The sequence below is a fragment of the Phaseolus vulgaris genome, chromosome 2 (genome assembly GCF_051622355.1).
Source record: "Phaseolus vulgaris cultivar YP4 chromosome 2, ASM5162235v1, whole genome shotgun sequence".
NCBI lineage: Eukaryota > Viridiplantae > Streptophyta > Magnoliopsida > Fabales > Fabaceae > Phaseolus > Phaseolus vulgaris.
Genome location: NC_143499.1, coordinates 32537464 through 32561980, shown reverse-complemented (window position 1 = coordinate 32561980; position 24517 = coordinate 32537464). Strand labels below are relative to the sequence as shown.

The 24517-nt window shown below is 31.7% G+C and overlaps 2 protein-coding genes and 1 long non-coding RNA gene across 5 annotated transcripts; 1 reads left to right on the top strand and 2 right to left on the bottom strand.

The window, feature by feature from the left end:
• Positions 1-263: 263 nt before the first annotated feature.
• On the bottom strand, positions 264-5587 carry LOC150029118 (uncharacterized). 3 transcript variants are annotated; one of them, XR_016518654.1, is made up of 4 exons: positions 5450-5587; positions 5191-5337; positions 3404-3502; positions 264-474 (listed from the first exon to the last, which is right to left on the bottom strand). It is a non-coding gene; the product is annotated as an uncharacterized LOC150029118 (long non-coding RNA). The 3 variants fall into 3 exon arrangements; XR_016518652.1 differs by having other exon boundaries at positions 5428-5565; XR_016518653.1 differs by lacking the exons at positions 264-474; positions 3404-3502 and adding an exon at positions 4039-4177 and having other exon boundaries at positions 5428-5565.
• On the top strand, positions 5138-8146 carry LOC137811534 (uncharacterized). Its single transcript, XM_068613324.2, has 2 exons — positions 5138-6460; positions 7893-8146. The coding sequence occupies exons 1-2, from the start codon at positions 6099-6101 to the stop codon at positions 8002-8004; spliced, it is 474 nt and encodes a 157-aa protein (XP_068469425.1). The 5' UTR covers positions 5138-6098; the 3' UTR covers positions 8005-8146.
• A 1012-nt stretch (positions 8147-9158) lies between these two features.
• LOC137811536 (phosphate transporter PHO1 homolog 3) lies at positions 9159-14738 on the bottom strand. The gene is made up of 13 exons (XM_068613325.2): positions 13689-14738; positions 12347-12698; positions 12216-12264; positions 12060-12131; positions 11705-11834; positions 11471-11591; positions 11075-11333; positions 10869-10973; positions 10736-10780; positions 10500-10649; positions 9935-10213; positions 9694-9830; positions 9159-9511 (listed from the first exon to the last, which is right to left on the bottom strand). Exons 1-13 carry the CDS (start codon positions 14266-14268, stop codon positions 9412-9414), a joined length of 2379 nt encoding a protein of 792 aa, XP_068469426.1. The 5' UTR covers positions 14269-14738; the 3' UTR covers positions 9159-9411.
• Positions 14739-24517: the final 9779 nt, after the last annotated feature.

The following is a 24517-nucleotide window of genomic DNA, read 5'->3' as shown; positions in this document are numbered from 1 at the left end:
AAGGAACATGACCTACCTTTTTGTGGTGCTTATTTATAATTGTAATCTTATTGGTATTGGATTGTTCTACAATATAATTAAAAACATATCAGAATTCTATTGTTATAAATAGAAACGATTATGAAAAAGGAACCATTGTTAGGCATTCTTATACAAACAAAAGTTGGTCACGAATATCGTATTTCAAACAAAGGGGAAGTCAACATATATCCTTAATGATTTATAACACGAATGTGAACACACTCCAAAAACAAACATAAATAAAAACATAAATAAGTGCTTAAATGATGAAGACAACATTTCTTAAATTTTGTAATTACAATATGACAATAGTCTTCTATTCCTTTTATCAATTAATTTACAGTTGTCAAGTATTGTTTTCCTCAGTCTAAAAATAACAACATATCAAATTTGTTATCCAAGTATAAAAACACCAAAACGAAATTACACCATCGGTATCATATATCATGCACCCTGCACAACAAAAAATCAATCAGTCACAAGAATCAATGTTGTCATTTACATTGCAAAACAAAAAAATAAAGTGTCTAGTTTACACAAAAACACACTTTAAATATCAAGATTACCATATTTCTGGAATAACAAATCAAAAGCTATTACCTATTGTTAATTCCTAAATATTCCTAACAACATACCATGCATTATTGTTCAAAATACAATGCAAATATTACTAAGCAAATAATGGAATACAAACTTCACCTTTAAAACTAACATCGCTTCCATCTTTTTCTCAAATACATAGTCTAAGGTGTTTGACAATAATGCATGCTCCAAAACCCAAATCTATATCATTAAAATCAAATTTGAAAGTCATCATAAAAATATATAGACTAATTATGAAAACATTCTACAAATTACTTATATATCACACTTTGGAACTTACCTACAACAAGTAAACTAAACCCACAACATACAATTGTGATGAATGTCCTGGGTTGATACAAATCAAAACTCAACACAAAAAACCTACCAAATATTCATAAACAACACTCACCCAATTATTCTTACCAAGTTCACCTACCTTTTCTTTTTACATACCATGATTTTTCAATTATCACATATGTTGAGAAAAAGATCCTGATAAATCCTGCAAAAGTTACCTCATTTGATATATGCTCATACTAACCTTAATTCATATTTTTCACATATATAACCTCATACTAACCTTAATTCATATTTTTCACATATATAACCTCATACTAACCTTAATTCCAATTGTTCACAACTATGATTGAGCCTTCATCATGGAATTAAGCGTATCAACATCCTTAATTATTTCAGTGCTAATTTGTAATGATATACTGGATATGTTTTAATATTTGAATTTTTTGGCTTATATTTAATGTGTACAAAGTAATTTCACTGGTGACTGATCCAACAACTAATATTCATTTTAAGGTTAACTAAGTTATGAAATAAATAAATAAATAATAAACTTCTTTCTTTTATACCTATTGTCTTAACATCCTTATGGAGAGGGAAGGATTCATCGTCTTACTTCTTATTCTAGAGCTACATAACCATGAAGATTCCTATATATTTAATTTCTGTACGACATTCACGACAGATTCTCATTGGGGTTCGTATGACCATGAGCATTATACCTTCATTGCAGCAACTTGGAATCTCAGTAAAGCATTTCGAATCAACCTTTTGGTCGGTAAGAGCAATCACTTGTTTTATCTTTATGTATACAGTTTTACTAAGGCCTTCCTATGTTAGTCTTGTCTGTTGTCTTATCCTTTTGGAGCTGGTGCTATTTGTGGACAGTGCCTATGTAATAGAATCTTGTATTCTAGTACACATCACATTCTTACAATGGATGACAGCATATTGCAGAAGGGGGTTAGTGAATATATAGGTTCTCTCATCTCTTGCTCAAACTTGTTAAACATTTTTTATATGTGCAGTAAGTTCCAATTACTATCTCATTCTTTGGTATTCTTTATTAGGCTATAGTACATGTTGTCACATGTAGAGTAACTCAGCTTAGCTTTTGTCCAATATGTTGTGATGTGTACAATAGGTGGTTGGATAATCAAAACTACAAAGGTTTTTTTTTCTAACAAGATCAATTTCAAGGGTCAATTATTCTATATGAATAGAAGTAGAAAGTACCAGGGATATAGGCAACCTGTTCAAAATAAGATCAAAGACAGTTTAAGATGCATTTTCCTTGATAGGAATGATGGTGAAGAGTTATTAGAAGCAAGGAAAGGTTATTGTTACTTAGTATAGGAGTAATAAAGTTGAGATTTTTGCATATTTAAGTTTTTCATTTCTCTTTTGCATTATAGTTATCTTCTTGAAGTGCTTTGCCACTCCTTTTCTTCTGTTAGTTTAGTTCCTTCTACCATTGACAAATATAGCTTTGATATATGGTATCACTTGATAAAAAATACATTATTATTTTATTGTTTTTCTTCCATTTCAATTTCAGATTTTAAGTCTAATTTTATTTTCAGTTTGGTATCATCATATTTAAAATAAGATGTATTTTTAGAGGAAAAACTTATTATAGAAGGGCAGTACAAAATCTAAATTGTATTAATTAAACCTATACAAAGGGTAGGAGCAAGAGTGGTTGCCCTTTTAACTTCATTGATAAATACATACAGATAATTCAGAACATTTTCAGTTAATTATGAAATATGTGAGTTGAGAATTGAAACTTGTTTTATTTGTTGTAACCAGTTAAAGTTGTATGCCTAGCAAGTACTTACTTTGCTTCAAATATTATTATCATCTTTACAGTTGGAATTGTCCATGTCTCCCTTCAAATTATGTATCTCTCGAGATTGCTTTATAAAATTATGTATGTATTTATGTATATATATATATATATATATATATATATTAATGTAATAAAAATATGAATACAAATATAAGGAAATCCATATTAAGTGTTTTGAGTGATGAAAGGCTTTTTATTAAACATGTTGATAATATGTTTTTAATGTATTTTTATTATTTATTAAAATTTATTCAAAAGTCATATAGTTATTAGTAAAATTTATTGATTAAAAATTGAGATTCATTTATTATATAACTTTTATTTAATTTGAACCACTAGCAAACCTGTATTGCCAAAGACATTGATTATCTCCAAATGTAAAAAAGGACAATATCTACAAGTTTCTTCCTAACCTGTAATACATTAGATTAGATTATGAATTATATTTAACATTTGCAGGTTCTTTATTTATGATATGCACAAGATGAACCCACATATGTGAATGAACAAAAATGATTTTCTACAGTATATTTGGCATTATACATGGATCAGATGGAATGAAAATCTAATTGAGGATAAAACAAACAAGGAGGACAATACTGAGTGACAATATAAACATATTTTTGCAGACAAGAAATCAGATGTTACCTCCTCCAAACTTCTAGCCCAGAGTGATTTTTTCTTTAAGTGACTAATTTGCCTCTTTTCACTTTTAATTTCTGCCTTCAAGACTGCAAGGGGGATCACCTATATGATAGGGTTTAGGGAATACATAAATACAACTTAATATATTGAAAGGTAAATTTTTTGAATCAAAGTGACTTTTTCTTCAAACATGTGCAATATATATAATTAACAATCATTTAGGCCTTCAGCCAACACTATGTAGTTCTGGCTTCAAACAAAAAGAAAAACAAATATTAGAAAAAAAAAACAAAGTAGGGGTCTTGGAAAATGTTATCTGTCTGTAAAGCATTAAAATTTAACAAGAACATAAAAGACAAAAAATAAGATACAACTAAAGCATAGTATATAGATAACTAGTGTACAAATCCTATATTCATTTCAGAGTCCTTGATGAAAGAGTTGTTGATGCTAGCATATATCTTTTAAACATTTCGAAATCGATTGGATGATCAGTGTGAACCTTGCCCCAAGCTTCTACACATTCGTCACCGACTAAAATGATGGCTCTGTTTTCAACAACAATAACATTAATGCCAAATTATTCTTCACTTTAAATTAAGTCTCTAAGAGCTTCAGATTTAAGATTAATAATTGCTACATACAAAGACAAGATGAATATTATGCTATGGCCCATTGATAGCATTGAACAAATCCCTCTTTGATCCTCCAATTCACACGCTGAAAATCTTGTTGAAGTTTATCCCAAGCATCTAATTCATGGTACAATTTCTGCGGCTACAGACAATTGTTTTCCAATTTTAGAATTAATTCCCAAATAAAAACAAAATATTTAGTTGAATGAAAATAAGATGCATATAGAACTTCATTTCGGCAAAGTAATAGAAAATCTAGAAGATCAAGTAACTGCAAAATGGGAGAAAATGAAGACACCTCAGGTAATTTAATAAACAACCAATTTATATAAGTACTATATACAACATTTCCACAATTACTTATAGCAGTATATTCCTTCAATAACACGTAATTTATACAATCAAAATAAATGAGTAAAGATTAGATTAATCAAGAGGGTATCATAACCATCATATTGGTTTCATTTCTAAAACACGTGTCATTGTGAAATTTTGGTACGTATACAATTCCAAATTTACATGATTGGTAGTTACATTCTAGGTTCATAATAGAGAACATAATCAAAATGAATAGTTAATCCTTTATATGTACCTACAGTTACTACAGAGCTTAAGCAAGTTAACTCAGAAACTCCCATTATAATTTTGTAAATCATGATTCCTGTAAAAGGTATTAATTAGGATCCGGACAAAGTGATGAAAAGAAAAAAAAATCATAATGTAATTGATATGTATGCAATATAAGGTAAATAGTTTGAAATCCTTCAATAATTTCCCCTATAATGAATTTCTGCCAAAATTACAAAAAGAAATCCATGGATACTGTATTTCCTATTAGAGGACAATCACTCATTCAACTCGTTAAAAATGTTGAAAGTTGGCTTTATTAGAAATAATTTATAAATTCAATTACCCACTTGACTTGCTTATTCCTAAAATTGCAAATTCTTTTACCAGGAATCCCTTTCCTTTTTAAGTTTTCTTACATCATCAGCTTCAAAAGTTACTATTACCAGTTATTAACACAAGGAATACAATCAATACAGTAAAATGAACCAAAGTCATCAATCCTTGCTTTATTGATTCGGCCTCACAAGAGCTCACACAAACAAATATCAACTAGTGAAATAAAAATAGAGTAATAGTAATTAATACCTGTGGTGGGTTTCAGCAATACCCATCAATGTAAGACGATGGCTAAAGGCACGACCAAGTGTGAGAGCTTCTTCTAGTGTGAAGCCAATCGCTTTTCTAGTAGCCCAGCCATGTGTTCAATCCCCTCATCTCTCATATTAATAGCACCTAAGGACAAAAAATATGTTAAGGAATTTTCAATTCCTAGATTCCAACAAATGCAAAAATGGTTACACTGTTAATCAATTATAAGCTTACCGTTTCCGGTGATCGTGCTTACCCTCAGACCAGCAAAATCGCCCGATTTGAAATCCGCGATTGTAGTACTGCAGCGATTACTATCCCAAATTTCTCAAAACCCTAATTTCTCTAAACCCTTCGTGGGTTCTCGCACTACCAAATACCAGAACGTCGCTTACCGTCCGACGAACGCGGCTTACCCTCCGACAAACGCCGTTTACCCTCCGCTCGATTTCTAACATCGTCGCTTACCCTCCCACGGACATTCCTCCGCTCGACTCAATTCTAAGACCATTGCCACCAACAACCGCCTGATTCCAACACCGCCGCCACCAACAACAGCCCGATGCTCCCTCCGCATTGAGAAATCCAACTTCTCACACCGTTCTCAAACCTAAGTTTCTCCGCTCTCAAAGCCAAATTCTAACTCTCGAAAAACATTTCTCTGCAAAATTTTCAAATATTATATCACATTACCAAACTGTCCTTGCCACATCACCATATATGGCATTACAACAATGCCCTTTGCCACATTCTGACCACGTGGACAGAGTCAAAAGTGTAATGCGACAGAGGGTTTTCGTTCTAAAGAAGCAGAGGCAAGGGTTTTAGGAGGTTTTAAGCAGACCATAGCATCTGTTCTCTCTTTCCTTCTTATTGTTGGTGCTGTATCTTGCGACGCAACCACGATGTCCACACCTCCGAAGGACCAATCCGATGCGAAAGCGCAGGATCTCCCTGCCGATCCGGCAGGTTCGGAGTCCCCCCAAGCAGAGGAAGAGGAAGAAGAAGGAGAGTGCGGGTTCTGCCTCTTCATGAAAGGGGGCGGCTGCCGCGACGCCTTCATCGGATGGGAGAAGTGCGTCCAAGAAGCCGAGACCAACAACGATGACCTCCTCGAAAAGTGCGCCCATGTCACCGCCGCGTTGAAGCAGTGTATGGACGCCCACTCCGACTACTACGAGCCCATCCTCCGCGCTGAGAAGCTCGCCGAAGAACAGGCCATTGTTGAATTCGAAAAGGAAAACCTAAATTCCCAGCAAGACCAAAAGTAAGACCCACCCCCCACCCTCCTGTTTTCCTTTCTTACAATAATTGGAATGCCCAATTTTCTCTTACTTCATCTTAGTTTATTTTTGCTTCATGACAAGAGTACATGATCTATGCCTGTTTAGCTTTAGGATACCCAATACTTCAGTTGCTCGTTGTCACGTTAGGTTTCCTTCTGTTAATGATCGGAGGAGAATACATTACTGTTGATTTTGCAATGTTTAACTGCTGGAACTGGTAGTCAATAAGAATTAATAAGGGAGAAGTGACTTCACTTCCTTATTCTCAAGTAAGAGCTGTTACTTAGGATCATTTTTTCGACTGACCGTTGTGTTTAAGAGAAGAAAATAAAGAGGTAAATTATATCGGTTTCTTTTCACAAACTATGTATCTAGGTAATGTTTTAATTTGTGGTGATTCGTAGTCGCGGTTTTGTTGTGGGAAATTGTGGACAAATGTGGCTGCAACTATAAAATAAGATGAGAGAACTTTTGAAAGGGTTGAGATGGATAAATTAATTTTGACTTGAAGAAAAATGAGTTATTTTGTCTTTTTGTTTTTTCTTCTCCTATAAGTACTTTTTGGAAGTTTGTCAATCTCAACTCATTTAACTTTAATAGAGGTAAAAATGAAAAAGTTTATTTTAGCTTATGAAAGAGGTTTGATTCATTTTACCATTTTTTTCTCTTATTAGTGTTTTTAGCTAAGTTAAACCAAATTAGCTGCTGTTTTATGCTGATTCTGCAAATTGAAATTCACATTCTTTTCCTTGAACAGCAGGATTTCTGCTTTAACTCTGTAGTTCTGTTGTATTTCCATTTCCATTTTGAAATAAATAAATAGTTTGGCTTTGATTAAGTGTGAATTTGCGTAATTTGTAGCCTTTTTGTTTTGCCCCAAATATCTTGGTTTATACAGTGCTGATGAAAAAAATTGAAGTTTCTAACCTCAATTCTGTGGTTAGTAGAATTGGTTTGAAGGAAAGTAAATCTTCTTAGCCTTTTTTGTTGATTATAGTTCTTAAAAATGTGCCTACATTTTCACTTTAAAATTGATTTACTTTATCCTCCAAACAAAATCTTTTTCGATTCAACTTTTAGCATACCATCCTCAAATTCATATCAAATTTTCAAACATCAGTTATTAGAAATAAACTATATCAATGTCAATAATAATGCCTCTAAAATCTTGACTAAATGGACTTTGTTTTAACTGAACAGAATGTACTCTTCACAAAAAGAATAAAATGGTCTTTGACATATATTGATGGAAATCTTGAGGATGAAAATATAATGTTTGAGTTAATGACCTTAGAAGTACATGAAGTATGGATGTTGAAGCTTGGATATTTGAATTACAGATCTTCTATAGTAAAATTTAAAATATTAGAGCAGTGTTGATGCTCATTCTGATTACTAAAAATCCATTCTCAGGTCCGATCATGTTGTTGAGGAAGTAGCCACCATTGAGTTGGTGAAGGAAAAGGAAAATTTATTGCCTAATGAATCCCAAGCTCCTTCTCCTTCTAGTCGAGACCCAAAGTGAGACCTCATTTCATTGCCCTTTTATTTAAGTTTCTTAACAAGCTGGCATACCTGTATTGTCAATGCAGATAGATTACAATCATTTGTAACTGACTCATTTTTTGTCACAATAATTGGAATGACAAATATTTTCTTGGATTAAAGCTGTATCAATTTCCAATTTTTAACTTGCGGTATGGTTCTGTTGTATCAGTTGTTATTTTACTGTCTGGTCAGTGATTCATGCCATGTAACAAAAGTGTGTGCTCTATGCGTGTCTAGTTATGTTTAGTTTAATCCACTCTAGGTTAACAAATATTCAGTTACCGAATGTGACGTTGGGATTCTTGCTTAATGATTCTTTTATAATTTTATAATGGTGGGATTGTTTTGCCGTTGATTTGCCGAATTAAAAATTGCTAGAGGTAGTAGTGAAAAAGAAATGAGAAACTGCTATTCTCAATTAAGAGCTACTTTGGAAAAGAAATGACGCCAAAAATCTTAATGTCGCAACTGAAATTGCAGTTGCGGACTTGTTTCTGAAATCTTGTATCTGAGCTTGTTGAGTAGTAAGAAGGATTAGGAGCTTCTGAAAAGGTTGAGGTGGAAAATTTAATTTTAACTTAGAGAAGAAATATGATTTATTTTACTTAAAAAGAAATTTATTTAATTTCAACTCATATAACTATAAGATTTTGTAACATCAATTCTTTCAGTGTCAATTCTTCTAAAAATCAGTACTACTAAAATATAAGACAAAGGGACGTAAGTCGCAAAGGTTGTTTTGGGAGTTGTATTTTTGAGGATCAGTATATAACTTTTGATATACTGACGTTATAAATGGATGAACTATGAAGTTTTCTAGCATCTCTTTCTTTCTCATAATAAGAATGACACTATCACCCATTATTTCTCCATAATATCGTGCGTTGAAGGAAAAGGGAGGGAGAGGGGGAGCAAATTATAGAAATAACTTGTTTGAATCAAAAAAGAATTAAGGAGGTTAAAACTTCTCTTCAATATTGTGTTTATCATTAATTTGAATTGTACTTAATAATTTTATTTGCTTACTGTATAAGTATAATACTAAATTAGTTTATTTTTCTTGCTCTTCAGTTTAAACATTTTATTGTCATCACAACCACTTTATGTGTGCTTTCAACACTTGGAATGAGCTCGATCAAACGAACGAACAACGTGCATCTATTGAATTGTAATACGTTTCCTTGTTTGTACTATGGACATTAACAAAAATGTGAGTGGGTGTTACATGCTCTACACTTGAAATGCACCTTTATTGCTTTAATCAAAAGCCAAATAGTTCTTGAATTCCCAGTGCATATGAAGAAGGATAGACGAAAAGAATGAACAAAATTTAGAAAAAGGAAAGAGGAAAACAAAAAAAATCCATGTTCTAGCCCAGTCCTCATCACTCATCTTTATCTTCGTCTTCGTCGTAATTGAAGGGTAGAGGCACAGACTTGAATGCACGGTACTTGCCCACATTGTTCAAGTGCTCATTTTCCAATCTGGAAAGTTAGAAATGTAGCAATCAATTTTCAGATCAATCAAACATACTGAGTTATCCTTGTTTCTCCAAATGGAGCTGGAATACTAATTTCTAATGCACAAGTTAAAGAAAATTGATTACACTGCAATGTATAGTGATTTTGGTAGTCACTGAAATCCTGATTAATTTTATGATGGTTACCTGAAGAAGTTCCATATGCCACGACGAATGATCTCCAGACATGCAACAATGGTAGTCATGGCATGTTTATGCAAGAAGTAGACGTTGAATCTCAAGACTGTCTGCAACCAGGCAAATCTCAACAAGACGTTAAGGACCTGCACGGGTTGAATTTGTTAGCAATTTCCCAAAGCATAGAGAAACGACAACATCAATTATAAATGCAAAACATGTTTGATAATTTCAAGCACAATTGTTATACCATGGCTATAAAATATACACTTTTATGAGGGATTGCGAGTTTGTCCCTCAACCAGCGATTCTTAGAACGTCTTTGCAAAAGGCCCCAGTCTATTACAAGGTCCCAATATGTAGAAGCAACTGCTGCAAGTATTGAGAAAACCCAGGCCAACACTTTCCACACCATTGAATTGTTACGACTATACGCTATCCTTATGCAAACAGCAATAATTGTAAGGAAGTATTTCAATCCGTTATATCCTTGCATTGGATCTTTCTCTTCGAACAGCCGCCTAAGACACTGCAACATATTCAACAACATTTTTTTTCAAAAAACTTCAAATTTTGATCATCACAGTTTCACCCCCAGTATTTATGATGTAAATACGGATAACAAGCAAATGAAGAAAGTAAAAAGTAATTGGGGTGTCCAAATTTCAGGGTTTAGGTTTTCGGTAAGATGATATTAGTCAGTAGTCACTTGCAAGAAAATCAAAAGAAAGGGTGTTTCAGCTCTGCTCATATCTGTTTTTACCTCCAACAAACACAGTTCTAAAAGTTGAAAAAAAAATAACAAATTGAGTCACCTGCAGGAAACGGGACCAGTAGGGAATAACAGCGACGATGAATGAAAACGTGATGAATACGCTGCTAGTGTCGCAAGTGTTTTCTCTCTGTTTGAAATTACCCCAGCCGTAGTAGCAAATGTAGAACTCAAAACTTCTCAAGGCTTGCACCTGAGTACACAAAAGGGTCAAATTAATACATGGAAAAAGAGTGTAAGAAAAGAATATTAATCCATGGTTTAAAGTTGGAAATAAACCTGGCTAGTAAATTGATCTGCCAAGAAAAAATCCGGGAGTGTGACCTGAAATACATGGAAAACAACAAGTGTTAGACGACCCTAGAAAGTAAGGAAATGCAAAGACCTTGAGTTTGCAAGAATTTTTCTATACCTTGTAAAGAGGTGCACATATACAGTGAAATAGGCATATGAGGAGGAAAACCCTGCTTGAGCGATAAAAGATGTTTATGGGGCACAATAAAATAGCAATCACAGCCTGCAGAGAAATAATGAATGAATGAGTGAATGAATTGGTTATGTACTTCAGTACTCGTTAAAATATTTAATGGCAAAATCTTTCAAACATAAGCTCCTTACAAGAAGCAAGATGAGTGGAATGAGTTCAGTCAATGTTTGGTAATCTTGTGTCTGTGGATCTATCTGCATGTCTAGGTTTGCAAGCACTCCACCCAGTGCCAACACTGCTAGACCAAAACCGAGCAGAAGGACTTGATTGTAGCCTAAGTCAGTGCCTTGCTTAAAGCCAAATATGAATGAGTGGTTCACTCTGTATCGCCTCCAGAAGTATATATCAGCAGCATACATCAGCAAGTGTAGAACTACGTATCCATACAGACTGCAAAAAACAAAGTTCAACATGGTAACTACTCAGCACCAAGTTTTAGTAACATAGTTGCTTATTTTTCCTTATGCAGATCACTTATCTCTTATATGTTGATTTTGGAATTTGGCTATGGAGTTTGGAAAAATTACCTATGCAGTGGGAACAAGGTTTCCATGTACTTAGTACTCCCTGACTCATCCAATATTTTTCGGGTACGAACGATTAGAATAAGGGCTAACACCAGAGCTGCTGTACATCCTGCTAAGAAACCTGAGAATAGGTTGACAGTGTCAACAGAAAGAAGAAACAAGAATCAAAATTTGTTCTCTTTCCCTCCCAAAATAATAAGATTTTAAATTATACATTAACATCTTGAGGCTTACCCATGGAAAATGTAACTCTGTGTCTTTCCCTCTTTGCTTTTGGTCTTAAAATATTCATGGCTTTGCTACGATTTGAGTTGTAGAAGTGCTTAGTGAATGTTTTTTCAACCCTATCCATGAGTTTAGTGACCTGCCACGGGAAGTTTCAAGTAAAAACATTGAGAAACTCAATTAATAGTGTGAAAGGTTTTGCACTGTGTCCATCCCAACCTGATATGTATGTTAATTTTAATAATAGTTACATTAAAAGCCATATTTATGATAGTTTCTGATTAATTGACATAAAAAAAATTGCACTGATTGGTGTATTGAAATAATGAATCTCAATGCAAGGCCTTCTTTTGAGAACTCTCACCTCATCAGAGTTTCCAAGTTGGGTGTTGTCTACCATTTTCATATAAGCCTTGGCTGCATCTCTTGTTGTGATCTGCATTATGAACTTACTATATGAAGTGACAGTGGAGAAAAAGTTGTATGTTAAAAATGAAGAGAAGAGTAATTGAATTTCCACCTTATCATATTTCTTCATTATCTTTGAAAATGCCAAGGTATTTAGAAAGCTGTTAATTTGATGAAAACGGTTAGATAATAATGACCTGGGAGAAACATGAAGTAGCCTAATACACTAGCTTCTTTCATTACCTAAAGCTTTTTAGAAGCCGAAGCTTGCGATAGAATTCAATGAATGAGCGTTGAAGTTGTTCCTCAACTTTTTCCAGATTTTTTCTGCTGAATTGTAGTTCTGTGTGGGCAGGGATATTGAGAACACCTTTCATAGTTGAACGTGGAGTTTCAAAGGTGTTGTTGAATTGTACACGATCAAGTACATCCAAAGGAGCTGGTCTAATACCCCTCAGATTCTTTGGCTTCTTTTCCTCAACTTTTGGTTTAACAGTTTGTTTTACTTGTTCTTCTTGATCATCATTAGAATCATCTGATTGTTCATGATGAGTGCTACCCTCTTCAATAACTTCCATAACCATCGAAGCCTTCCCTGTAATCAGCATAATGCACACTGTCACACATTACACAACTTGCAGACCTATCTCAAACTTTTCAATAACACTTGGCATATTCTTCTTAGACTAATTTTGTTTAAGGTTTTTAATTTATAATTTTAAATTATTATTTTTAACATAATGATTTATAATTAAATGAAAACATAAAACTGTTGTACATCATTAGTAAACATTTTTTTTTATATTTAAACCAAACATTGATTGCTTTATTCAAAATGGTTAAGAAAACATAAGTGAAAGAAGTTTTAATCAGTAATCTTTATATGATACTGATATATTTTATACTAGAAGCAAACCTTTCATCTAACATTATTCAAAAGCTGTTTGACATTAAAGACTTCTTCAAATAAATCATGCATTAAATACTTTAACCTATTAAAATAAATAAAACATCACTATCGTGAATAATATATATGATTTAAATAACACATGCAATCTTGCAGATAAGTTATGTTTCCACGACATTAATTATGCGAACCAACAGCGTTATCTAACAAAATAAAAAAAAGAAGCGTATCTCACTAAAACTGCAAAATACAATAAGCCATAACATAATTAACATTTTAACATTCGCTTTCTTAGCACGTAACTGAAGTCAAATGAATTTAAATACAATGAATTCACAAGATTAAAAGGCTTTTATACCACAATTTAATATATTAACTACGTGTGATAAAATTGTCAACATTTATAATAATTATTAATTGACATCTATAATTTGTAATCAGTCAATAATATTTTTTATTGTTATCAAAACTTTATTTGAATAAATTTTTAAAAGCATTTATAACATTAATAAATTGTATAAACTAATTCATGCCTTTTTTTGTATTAACAGAACTCTAAAAAAACATTGAGTTTTTCTGGTTTGTATTTATTAAGTTTGCACATGAAGATGAATGTTTGGTGGAAAAGTTGAGAGGGTGGATTGTTTAGTTTGAAAAGAAGGGATGAAAAAGAATTACTGTTGAGTTTGGCTCCTCTGGGTGTGGAAGCAGAAAGAACAGCGGTTGAAGAAGCAACATCAGAGGCAAGGCGAGTCATCTCGAGGGAGCGATGAAAGGAAGCAGTTGGGTTCTCAACTTTGATCCTGAAGGCGATGAAAGCGTCCATTTGCTTGTTCAGCATAGCAGCTTCCTTCATCACCTCCTCCACTTTCCCTCTGTAGAACTTCTCCACCTTGTTCAACTCGTCGTCCAGTCTCTTGAAGTACACCAACTCGTACTCCCCCCCTTCGTCTGAGCTCATCAGGAACGTCGTTTCGTATCTCTCCGAACCCCCCCGGTTCACCGCCTGCGCCACGATGTGCTGGCTCTCGATGTCACCGGAGGGACTCAGAGGGTGGTACTGTCTGTTTGTCAGACCACTGAAGGCTCTGTACATTGTTAGCTTTCGCCTCAGTCCTCTTGGTGTCGCTGCAGGAGCTCTTCTCCTCTGTCTGAAACCTTGGATTTCCTTCAACTGGGATTTCATAAAATTGTAATCCATGTATGCCTCTTGCCACTCCGGCACCATTTGTGCTTTGTATTCTTTTCCAAACTTCATTTTTTTGTTGCACCAGAAACAAGTTAAAGTGTTTGGATAAAAAGAAGAGAGAAAGTGAGTAAGTGAGAAAGGCAGAGAGCACGAAGATAACGATGGAGATGGTGGATGGTGGATGGTGGATGGTGGATGTGTATTTATAGGATGAATATAGTAAAATGTTGACGGTGTGTTTGTTTGAGAGAGTTGGTAGACTAGGCGCAGAAGAAGACTGATTCAACGCATGTGTGGGTGTGTCTTAAAACAAGTTGAATATTGGAATAGAAAGAAGAGAAAGAAAAGGCAAAAGTGAACATCATGTTTCAGCTCCTTTTGTGACCAAAGGGGATAGTGAGTGGCTTTTCATTTGTCTTGAAGGTGCCCTTCAAATAGAAGTTGTTTTGGGTTTTCTAGGAAGAGGGGTTAGTGGAAAAAGAAGAGAAGACTTCTTTTTTTCCTTCGGTCTTCCGCTGGTAAACTTTGGTACATTCCCCTTTACCACCCACTATGGCTCTATATGTCACACTAGAGATCACCAAACATTATAGAAATATAACATCCACAATCTATATTTTCTATATAATTACATCATAACTCTTAATATATTATTTTAATATGGATATTTTCCTATATCCAATAAGATAATATTAAGAACGATCACTTCAGTTTCATTCATTTTACATTCAATGTTTTTATTATAATATAAGATTTTAAGGTAAAAAATCATTGTAAAATAATTGTGTAAAGAAAATTATTCTAGTAAGACAAATCATTTTCCAGAAAACCGTTGTGAAATGACTGTGTGAAATAAACTTTATTCTAACTTGACACGTCATTTTGTTACTCGATTCCTATATTTTAACTGCTATTATTAGGGAAAGTCCTCTCATGCATAATAATCTAATACATAAACAATGGTCGAAGTTGACTAGTATTGGAATCTGAAGACAATAAGGGCAGATGGATGTCAAAATAAAAAAATGTTTTATTCTCTGATTCAAATCTGAATACAGAGATACTTATGTACGATCAAACAAACAGATGATGTTTCTTTCTTTCTTCGTTTCATTTTATAGTGAGTTGAAAGTCACACAAGCATCTTTTTTTCCCATCAAAATAACTTTAGTAAATGCTTGGGTTAGTTTATTTTTAACAATAAATGTTTTTTCAAATAAGATTAAACAAACATGGTCTAATCGGAGGATGAAATCTATGTTTAGATTCACGTTACCGGCTATTCAGAGAACGGTCTCACTTGTATATATATATTTTTTGTTTTAGAAGTATGGTTCAAGGTTTTGAAATACTAGAAACATATAAAAGTCTTTTATTAACAATAATATGTCTTATATATTCACATTGTTAGAGGGAAAAAATAATGTATATGTAGCCTTTGATTATTCTTTCATACTTTATTTTGTTTCTTTTATGTTTTTTTTATCGGCTTGTTTTTTTTTATGTTAATTGATCCTGTTTTAAGTATATTTAAAAGGAAGGTATTTGTTAATGAGTATTTTGTAATTAGTTGCCTTAGTTATTTTTAGGTACAACTTTTATACATACAAGAATGAAAATAAAAAGTTTAATGGTGTTTGGTGGTTAAGACTTAATACACTGCTTAAATAGCTTTAAAGTGGTTAGGGTGGTTGCACCCAATCCAAGCTCCATCTTTAGCTTCTGCTCTTGTTTAACTTTCTCATAGACTGGAAAATGGACATATTTGTTGGAGTATTCTTTGATAAAAGATTATTTTTATATTTTTAATTAAAGCATTTTTTAAATTTTAATCTTTGGTTTTTTAATTTATTGTTTGATAGATTTTAAATTTAAATTATTTTAAATTACCAATAGCTAAAATAATTTTACATTATAATATAAATTATTTATCAATATAATTTGTATTTAAAACATTTATTATACATATCTAATTGTTATAACATAATTTTATATTCTCAAAATATTTTGTCTCTGTTAACATTGATAAGAATGAAAATCCCGAATTTAATTCTTTTGAGAAGGAGTTAGATCCCTTTTCTTTATTAGCAAAAAAAAAAAGAGAGTATGCATTTATATATGGTCTAAAAACACTAACCTTTTATTTTAAAAGTAAAGAAAAGAAAGAATTTCTCTATCTTTAACTTTCTTATTTAAAACCATAATGGTTTTTCCTTACGTTGTAGGCTTAGGTATTAATTAATGACCCTATAATGTATTATTCAGATCCTATGATTTTTTTTTTGTCAGCATTCAGCTATGATATTTTTTAACAAAAAAATAAAAATTAATATCTGACGATAAAATAAACCATATAAGTTAATGATAAAATATGTATAATTTATTTAATATTGATTATTGGCACTTTTATGAGAAATTATATTTATTAGAATAAAATACTTTGCTCATTTTCTTAAAACAAAAACTGATCCAATATAAATAAGTATAACACGCATGTTGAATTAAGGTTAAAAGAACAACAAATCATGTACTTTTTTATTAAAATTTATAAAATCCTTCAATAACTTCAAAGACTAATTAATTTTCCACGATCATAATTTAGTTTGGAATGGGTTTGAAATAACGAGATACCCTTTACTTGTAGTTTTATATAAACATCTCTAAAAGTTCTAAACACGTACCAAACAAATGTTTTATCTAAAATTTGAATGGACTTTTTCGTTTAAAAAACACATTGCTGACTTTTACAGTTTACTGAATCATCAAAGACTTAATCTAGCGTGTTAATCGACCTGTGCTTACTAATTATATACCTTAATTTGAAGATTATGATAACGTTGGTTCAAAATTAGTGTATACTGATTATATTATCAGACTGGGTATTGTAAATCTAATTTAATCCAAAATACACCCTACGTATTGATTTATATATCTTCAAATCTAATAACTTTAGCTGGAGCATTTTTTAATTTTTTTGTGAATTTTTAAAAATTAAATATATTACATGGAGTTTCATTATTTTTATAAATGTCTTATTTGTGTAAATACTACGAGTATTTTAATCTGTGTACAGGATAACTAGTTATTTTATATTGTAATTAAAAGTTATGATAAATAAACATTTTTAGCCTAATAAATTGTATTTTAAATTTATAATAAATGTCTCATATCATACGAAGTTATTTCATTGATAATTTTTTATTTTTTTATTTATGTTTAAAAAATTGATTGAAGGAAATAAAAAGTCAAGAAAATATTTGAAATGGTTTGACAAAACGCAAGTTGGACGAATACAAGTCTGCAGCCTGATTTTTGTCGAATTATTCAAATAGTTTGACAAAGTAACAGTGTTTAATGAATATTTAAATAGATTCTTGAATTATAACTCTATTATCACATTAGTCTCTTTAGCAACAATTAAAGGGTGGTTAGTAATAATTAAAGGATTGTTAGGAGCAATTAAAGAGATGGATGGTATATTTGGTTGGATTCTCTCACTTGGTAGTAAAACAGTTTTTAATTTAGTTTAGTTAAAGAAGTTAGGGTGTGTTTAAAATTGTCAACTAATTAAAACTCTTTAATTCTCATAATACAATTTCAAAGCTCTTGTTAACCACTAATTTTGTATATCCCTTAAAGGAGGAAAAGGGGAATATATAATAATGAAGCATATAGAATCAAAATCAAGGTACCTTTAAATTCAAAATTGTCCAATTGCTTCAATCAAAGGCATTGATTAAATAGTGCAATGTGAAAAGATAAATATGACTAAATTTATTCATTTCAAAGGATGTGATGATAAGTTTATGGTAACAAGTGAGATATCATTATTTTTGTCTAAATAACATGTTTTATATGGCTTAACCAATGAAGTTTAAGTTGAACAACGAATAGGATTTGAGATGTTGGATGACTACAATTGACTCATTAGTATATGTATTACCTTTTGATTTTCTATTGCTATCAGTGTATCTTTATTTCCTAAGATATATACAATCTTGCTTATTGAGAAAGTTTGTAGGTCATATAATAAGAGTGTATACTTGACCTAAAATGGTCATATCAAAACTCAAATTGGAAGATGGTCGAAAAGGATTTTGATGGTGGGGTTGTTGTTTAGTTTTTGCTCAGGTTAAAAATGCCTCATTTTAGAATATTGCATACTCTAGATCCTTTTCTTATGAAATGTAACATGTTATTTAATATATTTTTTTTCAATGTCGTTTTTAATGTTTCAAATTTCTATTCATGAATTTTAATTTCTTAAAAGCTTTAGCACTTTAATACTTGTTGACATTTTCATTAGTTCCTCTTGTTCTACTTTCAAAGATCCATCCACCATCTCTCTTAATATCTTCTTTGAACACCTTAAATCTCTCTAATGTCACGAAAAACCTTCTAGTACTTTACTGCTGGTGGTTTGAGATTGAGGAAGATGTTTAGCACATGAGGAACTTGGTGATGAGGAGGGCCTTGCACTTTGAGGTTCCTAAGTGACCAAGTGCCTCACGTCACACTTATCTATTCAAATGGAGTTTTCTTAATAATCTAACTAACAATATTCATGAATTCCTTATGTACCATAAAGTTGAAAAGTAAATTACTTAATAATATTGTTGAGACACCGGTTATCACCAGTATATTTTTTTGCTTTTGGGTCTTCCAAAACCTATATAAACATGTTTTAGGTTGTGTTTTCATCTACATAGAATGTTTTTTACACAATAATATTCCAGTTCAATTGCTCTTACCTGACCCATGGCTCTTCCTCTCTTCCTTCGCTTCGATTGCATCTTCTCCATCTTCATCAACCTCAATGGATGTTTTCTCGTGTGAATGTAGATGCTTATATGAAGAATTATTTTGCCCCTTTTGAATAACCACACAATTTTATGATTTTGTCCCTAGATCTCTTTTTTACCTTTTTGCCATTTCTTTAATAGGTTGCCATCTTCTAGATGGTATTAGAGCAGGTTAAGACTTACTTTGCTTCTGTTGTTGTTTTTTCTTTATCCTTTCTTGATATTTTTCTATTAAGGAACAATGAAGTCACCTTTATTAGAAACTTTTTTATTATTATTTGCATCCTGGAGAAAATCCAAGATTGATTCTTGTTTCTCCAACTAACTGTGACACTTGGAGTAGATATATGAAGATGACTCTTTTATCCAAAAACAAGCTAAAATTTGTTGATGATAATATTTCTAAACTAGTAGTAACAATCCTAATTTTGAGGTCTGAGAAAGATGTAATGTGATGGTCCTTTCTTGGATTTCAAGAACCTTTAACACCACAAATTTTTGGGCATGTAATGTATATTGATGTTGCCAATAATCTTTGGGAAGATTTGACAGAAAGATTTTCTAAGGGGGACTATTTTCGAATCTCATATTTACTTCAGGAAGTACATTCCATTGAACAGACAGAAAGAAATGTAATTCAATTTTGTACTGATCTAAAAAATCTTTGGGAGGAACCTGGATATCTTAGGCCTATACCTAGTTGTGTTTGTAATATTCCTTTGAATTGTGCATTGTCTAAAATCTTTGTTCAATACAGAGATTCTGAGTATGTCATGTGTTTTTTAAAAGGTCTTGGTAAGATTTACAATATTGTTAAAACTCAAATCCTCCTTATGGACCCTCTTCCCAACATAAACAAAGTTTTTTCTTTAGTGATTCAACAGGAAAGACAACTTACAAGTGCTACTTCAAAAATAAAGGTTCTTTTGAATACCAATTATAAACAAGCTAATTGGAAACAAAAAGAAAAAGGTTCTTGGAAACCCCAAAATCAATCAAAATTAGATTTTTTGGAAAACTCAAGGAAGAGGAAATGCATGGTGTGGTCAAGGGAGAGACAGAAGCAGATCAAATAATCAGGTCAAGCAATACTTTTACTATCATAAAATGAATCATGTTGTGGATGATTGTTATTCTAAACATGGATATCCTTCATGGTACAAACAAAAGATTGAACAATTTATTACTAATAAAGATAGAGTCTACAATCTAAATGTATAGAATGATTCTTTACATCATAGCCACTCTCAAGAAGAGAAACAAGAAAGAAATTCTTTTACTACTGATCAGTTGCAAAGGCTTTTACAACTTTTAGAATCCTCAACAACAAGCAATAAATGTCAATTAGATTCAAAAGGTACAGTAATGAAACTACTACACCAGAAACACAAGTAAAGGGTCAGAATTCCTGGATCCTTGACACTGGTGCTATTAACCATGTGACATATCTTAAAGAACATTTTACTGTTATTTACAAAATTAGACCTATCAATATAAAACTACCTAACAGTTCCTTTATCATTGTCCATTATGCTGGAATTGTTCAAATTCAATATTTTATATATAACTAAATTTTCATTAAATATTATTTATATTCACAAGCTTATTAAAGATTTAAACTGTAAACAGTTTTTTTTTCTCTTAAGAAATGTTAGATTCATGACAACATTTCATCCAAGATGATTGGACAAGTTGATCTATGCCAAGGATTATACTATCTTCATAATTTTCATCTTGAATTATAGAAGAATGGTTTTTCGGTCAATACTATTCTTAATTGTAATGAAAATAATATTGATCTTTGGCATTAAAGATTAAGACATCCTAGTAGCAAAACTATTAAATACATTTGCAAGAATAAAGATTAGGATATCCTAGTAGCAAAACTATTGAATACATTTGCAAGAATTTTCCCTGTGTGAATTTTGTTTCTAAGACTTCTTGTGGTATTTTATTATGCCAAACAACATAAACTCCCCTTTCAGCAAAGTAATACATATTCCTTAAATGCTTTTAATCCTTAATTGTTTATATATGGGTCCTATTGGTATTCCTTATGTTAATAGGCATAAATATTTTCTAACCATTGTTGATGCTCATACTAGACACACTTAGATATATTTTATAAAATCGAAAGTCGAAACTAAAGTTTTTTTATACAATTGTGTCATATATGTTAAAGATTAGTTTAAATATGGTGTCAAAATTGTAAGGAGTTTGATTTTATTGAATTGTATGATAAATTTGGATTTTACATAAAAACAATCTTGTAGATTTTACATAAACAGAACTATGTTAAAACATCAACACATTTTTAACATAACTTGCAGTTTCTTTTTCAATTTGGTTTACCCAAAAATTATTGGTCGGATGTTGTTGCACATGCTTAATAATCAGGGATACCTTCTATATTCTAAAAAAAAATCTTCTTATAAACTATTACATAAAATACCTCCTACTTATCTTGATTTGAAAATATTTGGATCTCTTTATTTTGCTTCCAATCTTGAACATAATCATATTAAGATTGAACCTAGATCTAGGAAATGTGATTTCATTAGATATAAATAAGGAATTAAAGGATATGTGTTGTTGGATACGGAAAATAGGAAAATATCTTTCCTTATAAAATTTATGACGATGCTCCTGACGCTAACCATGACCCTGTTACTCAAATTAGTTTTTTTTTTTTTTTTACTAGAACCCTTAATAATGATAGTATCATCTTTACTAACACTGATAGAGGACCTACTAGTTATAAAGATCATATTTTTTTTCTATCAAGGAAAATTTAGACAACAATTAGTCAATATTGAAGAAGAGATTCACAACCAAGACTAGGAGATTCAAGAAGAATGCCATAACAGACCAACAAGTGATAATCTGATAAGATCAACCAGTGAAAAGAGAATACAATCTTTTCTAAGGTTAACAGTTCCATAACCACTGAATAAAATAAGAACAATTTTAAGACTCCATATCATATATCTTTTGTTTTATCTTACAAGCATTCATTTGAGAAATATCTAAATTAAAATCTTGTTATATCTTCTAACACTGAACTTCAATCTTTTGAACAAGCATTTAAACATACTAAGTGAATTACTACCATGAATACGGAGATTAAAGCTATACAAGAAAATCACACCCGATACCTCACTGATCTACCAGCAGGAGAAACACATATTGGATGTAATTGGGTTTACAAGATCAAACACAAAAGCTAATGGAACTATTGAGGGATATAAGACCCAACTTGTTGCCAAGGGTTACATTTAACTTGGAGGGATTGACTAGTTAGATAATTTTTACGTCAATTAGATGTTAACAATGCATTCTTGCATGGAGATGTTAATGAAAAAGTGTATATGACATCTCCTACAAGGTTAATTACCGAAAGACATAACCAAGTTTGTAGAGTCACAAAGTCCCTATATGGACTTAAACAGACCAACAGACAGTGGTTTGCTATGCTATCCTCTTTCCTCACCAATTTCAGTTTTACACAATTTAAATATGATTATTCTCTCTTTATTAGAAAAACTAAAAATTCTCTCATTGTTTTACTTGCTTATGTTGATGATATCCTTCTTGTAGGAAATTTCTTACAATAAATTGAGAGAATTAATTTTTTTAAATGAATCTTTTAATATCAAAGATCTTGAAGAACTAAGATGATGGACTTGAGGTGGCTAGATCTAAGAAAGGAATTCATTTATGTTAAAGGAAATGAATTTTGGATGCTTGCAAGTAAACCTTGTTTTACTCCTCTTATGTCCAACACCAAAATTCTTTTTGAAATTGTAGATAAGCTACAAAATCGCAATCCCTATATAAGACTCATTGACAAACTCTTATATCTCATCAACACTAGGCCAAATATAAGTTTTGATGTTCAAATTCTAAGTCAATTTGTTCAAGAACCCACAATTCATCATCAACAAGTTGCACAACATGTTCTTCATTACATCAAATCCAATCATGAACTTAGACTATTTTTTATGCTAAATTTGAAGTGCACATAAAGGCCTTCAACAACTCAGACTGAGACATTTTCTTAGGGGCATCACTCATCTCATGGAAGACAAAGAAACAAAACAATGTTTCTCGCTCTTCCTCTAAAGTCGAATACAGAGCGCTTACAGCTACTGCTTGTGAACTACAATGGATCAACTATCTTCTTCGTGACCTTTATACACAACCCTTTGATCATGTTACTCTCTATTTCAACAACCAATCAACTTGTCACATCGCCCATAACCCCAACTTCCATGAAAGAACGAAACACATTGACATAGATTGTCATGTGATTCATGAGAAGATACAAGATAAAAATCTACATCTATTACCCATTCGATCTTCCAATCAACTAGCTTATATGTTTACAAAAATCGTAAACTGGGTCATTTTTTCAAAATTTTGTTAAAAAGCTTGGTATAATGAGCATACATAATCCAACTTGAGGAGAGAATGTTGAGATGCCGATTATCACCATATCTCTTTTTTGTTTTTGAGTTGTATTTTTCATCTACATAGAATATTTTTCACACAATAATATTTCAATTGCTCTTACATGACTCGTGACTCTTTCTCTCTTCCTTCTCTCCGATTGCATATTCTTCAACTCTATGACATTTCTACTACTTCCTTGGTGACTCTCAAATAAGCACACCCACACGTACTGCTTACCGGAAAGGATGTACTGCCTCTGGCTCGCATTCCATCAGTGTTTCTCATGTGACTATAGACACTTTTGTGAATAATTATTTAGCCATTTTAAACAACCACACAGTTTTACAATTTTTTTCCCTTAGATCTCTTTTTTTACCTCTTTTCCTTTTCTTTAATGGGATACCATCTTCTAGGAATTCTCATCAAGTTTCTCAATAAATTTTAGTGGATTTGATTCCATTTCTTAAATTTCTTTAAAAACTATTTATATTTAGTAGAAAATTTCTTACTAATATTTCATAAGATTTTATGAACCTGCAAGAAAATTACTATAAATTTATTTTTTATGATTTTTTTCAATATAATCATCGTTATATTTTTTAATCATTGCTGTATGTTTCAAGAGACACTATCAGTTATGTTACCAATAATTGTTATTACGATTGCATCACAATTATAGAAAATAGAAATTATAATTTTCTCGTAATTTTTTTGTCAACAATAATTTTCCACATGCTCTCATTTTACTGACTAATCTTTAATGATTTCTAATTTTGTCATACTTAATAACTCAAACTCACCTAATAGAGACCTAACGATCCTTACCTTTACACTTTCTTGAAACTCTAGTAGTGTGTTCTATCTCTCTTTGACACTTGTGAGATTGTTCTTGAAAAAATTGTATCTACCACTTGTAGAAAATATAATGTTCTTGAGTATTTCTACTTTTCCATGGGAGCAATGATGTCATCTTCCACAGTCTCCGATAAATCTTGAGAGAAAAAACTATTTTCATGTTTACAATCTTAGTTTTCTCCCATGTGCAAGAATAGATGAAGAATGAA

Bases quoted from the DNA above. Each gene is read 5' to 3' on its own strand.
- LOC137811534 (XM_068613324.2), top strand. From the start codon at position 6,099: ATGTCCACACCTCCGAAGGACCAATCCGATGCGAAAGCGCAGGATCTC. The intron at 6,461-7,892 runs GTAAGACCCACC...ATCCATTCTCAG, and splicing joins AATTCCCAGCAAGACCAAAA to GTCCGATCATGTTGTTGAGG.
- LOC137811536 (XM_068613325.2), bottom strand. From the start codon at position 14,268: ATGAAGTTTGGAAAAGAATACAAAGCACAAATGGTGCCGGAGTGGCAA. The intron at 12,699-13,688 runs GTAATTCTTTTT...TGCTGATTACAG, and splicing joins CAGAGGAGCCAAACTCAACA to GGAAGGCTTCGATGGTTATG. The intron at 11,835-12,059 runs GTGAGAGTTCTC...TTCCCGTGGCAG, and splicing joins AACTTGGAAACTCTGATGAG to GTCACTAAACTCATGGATAG.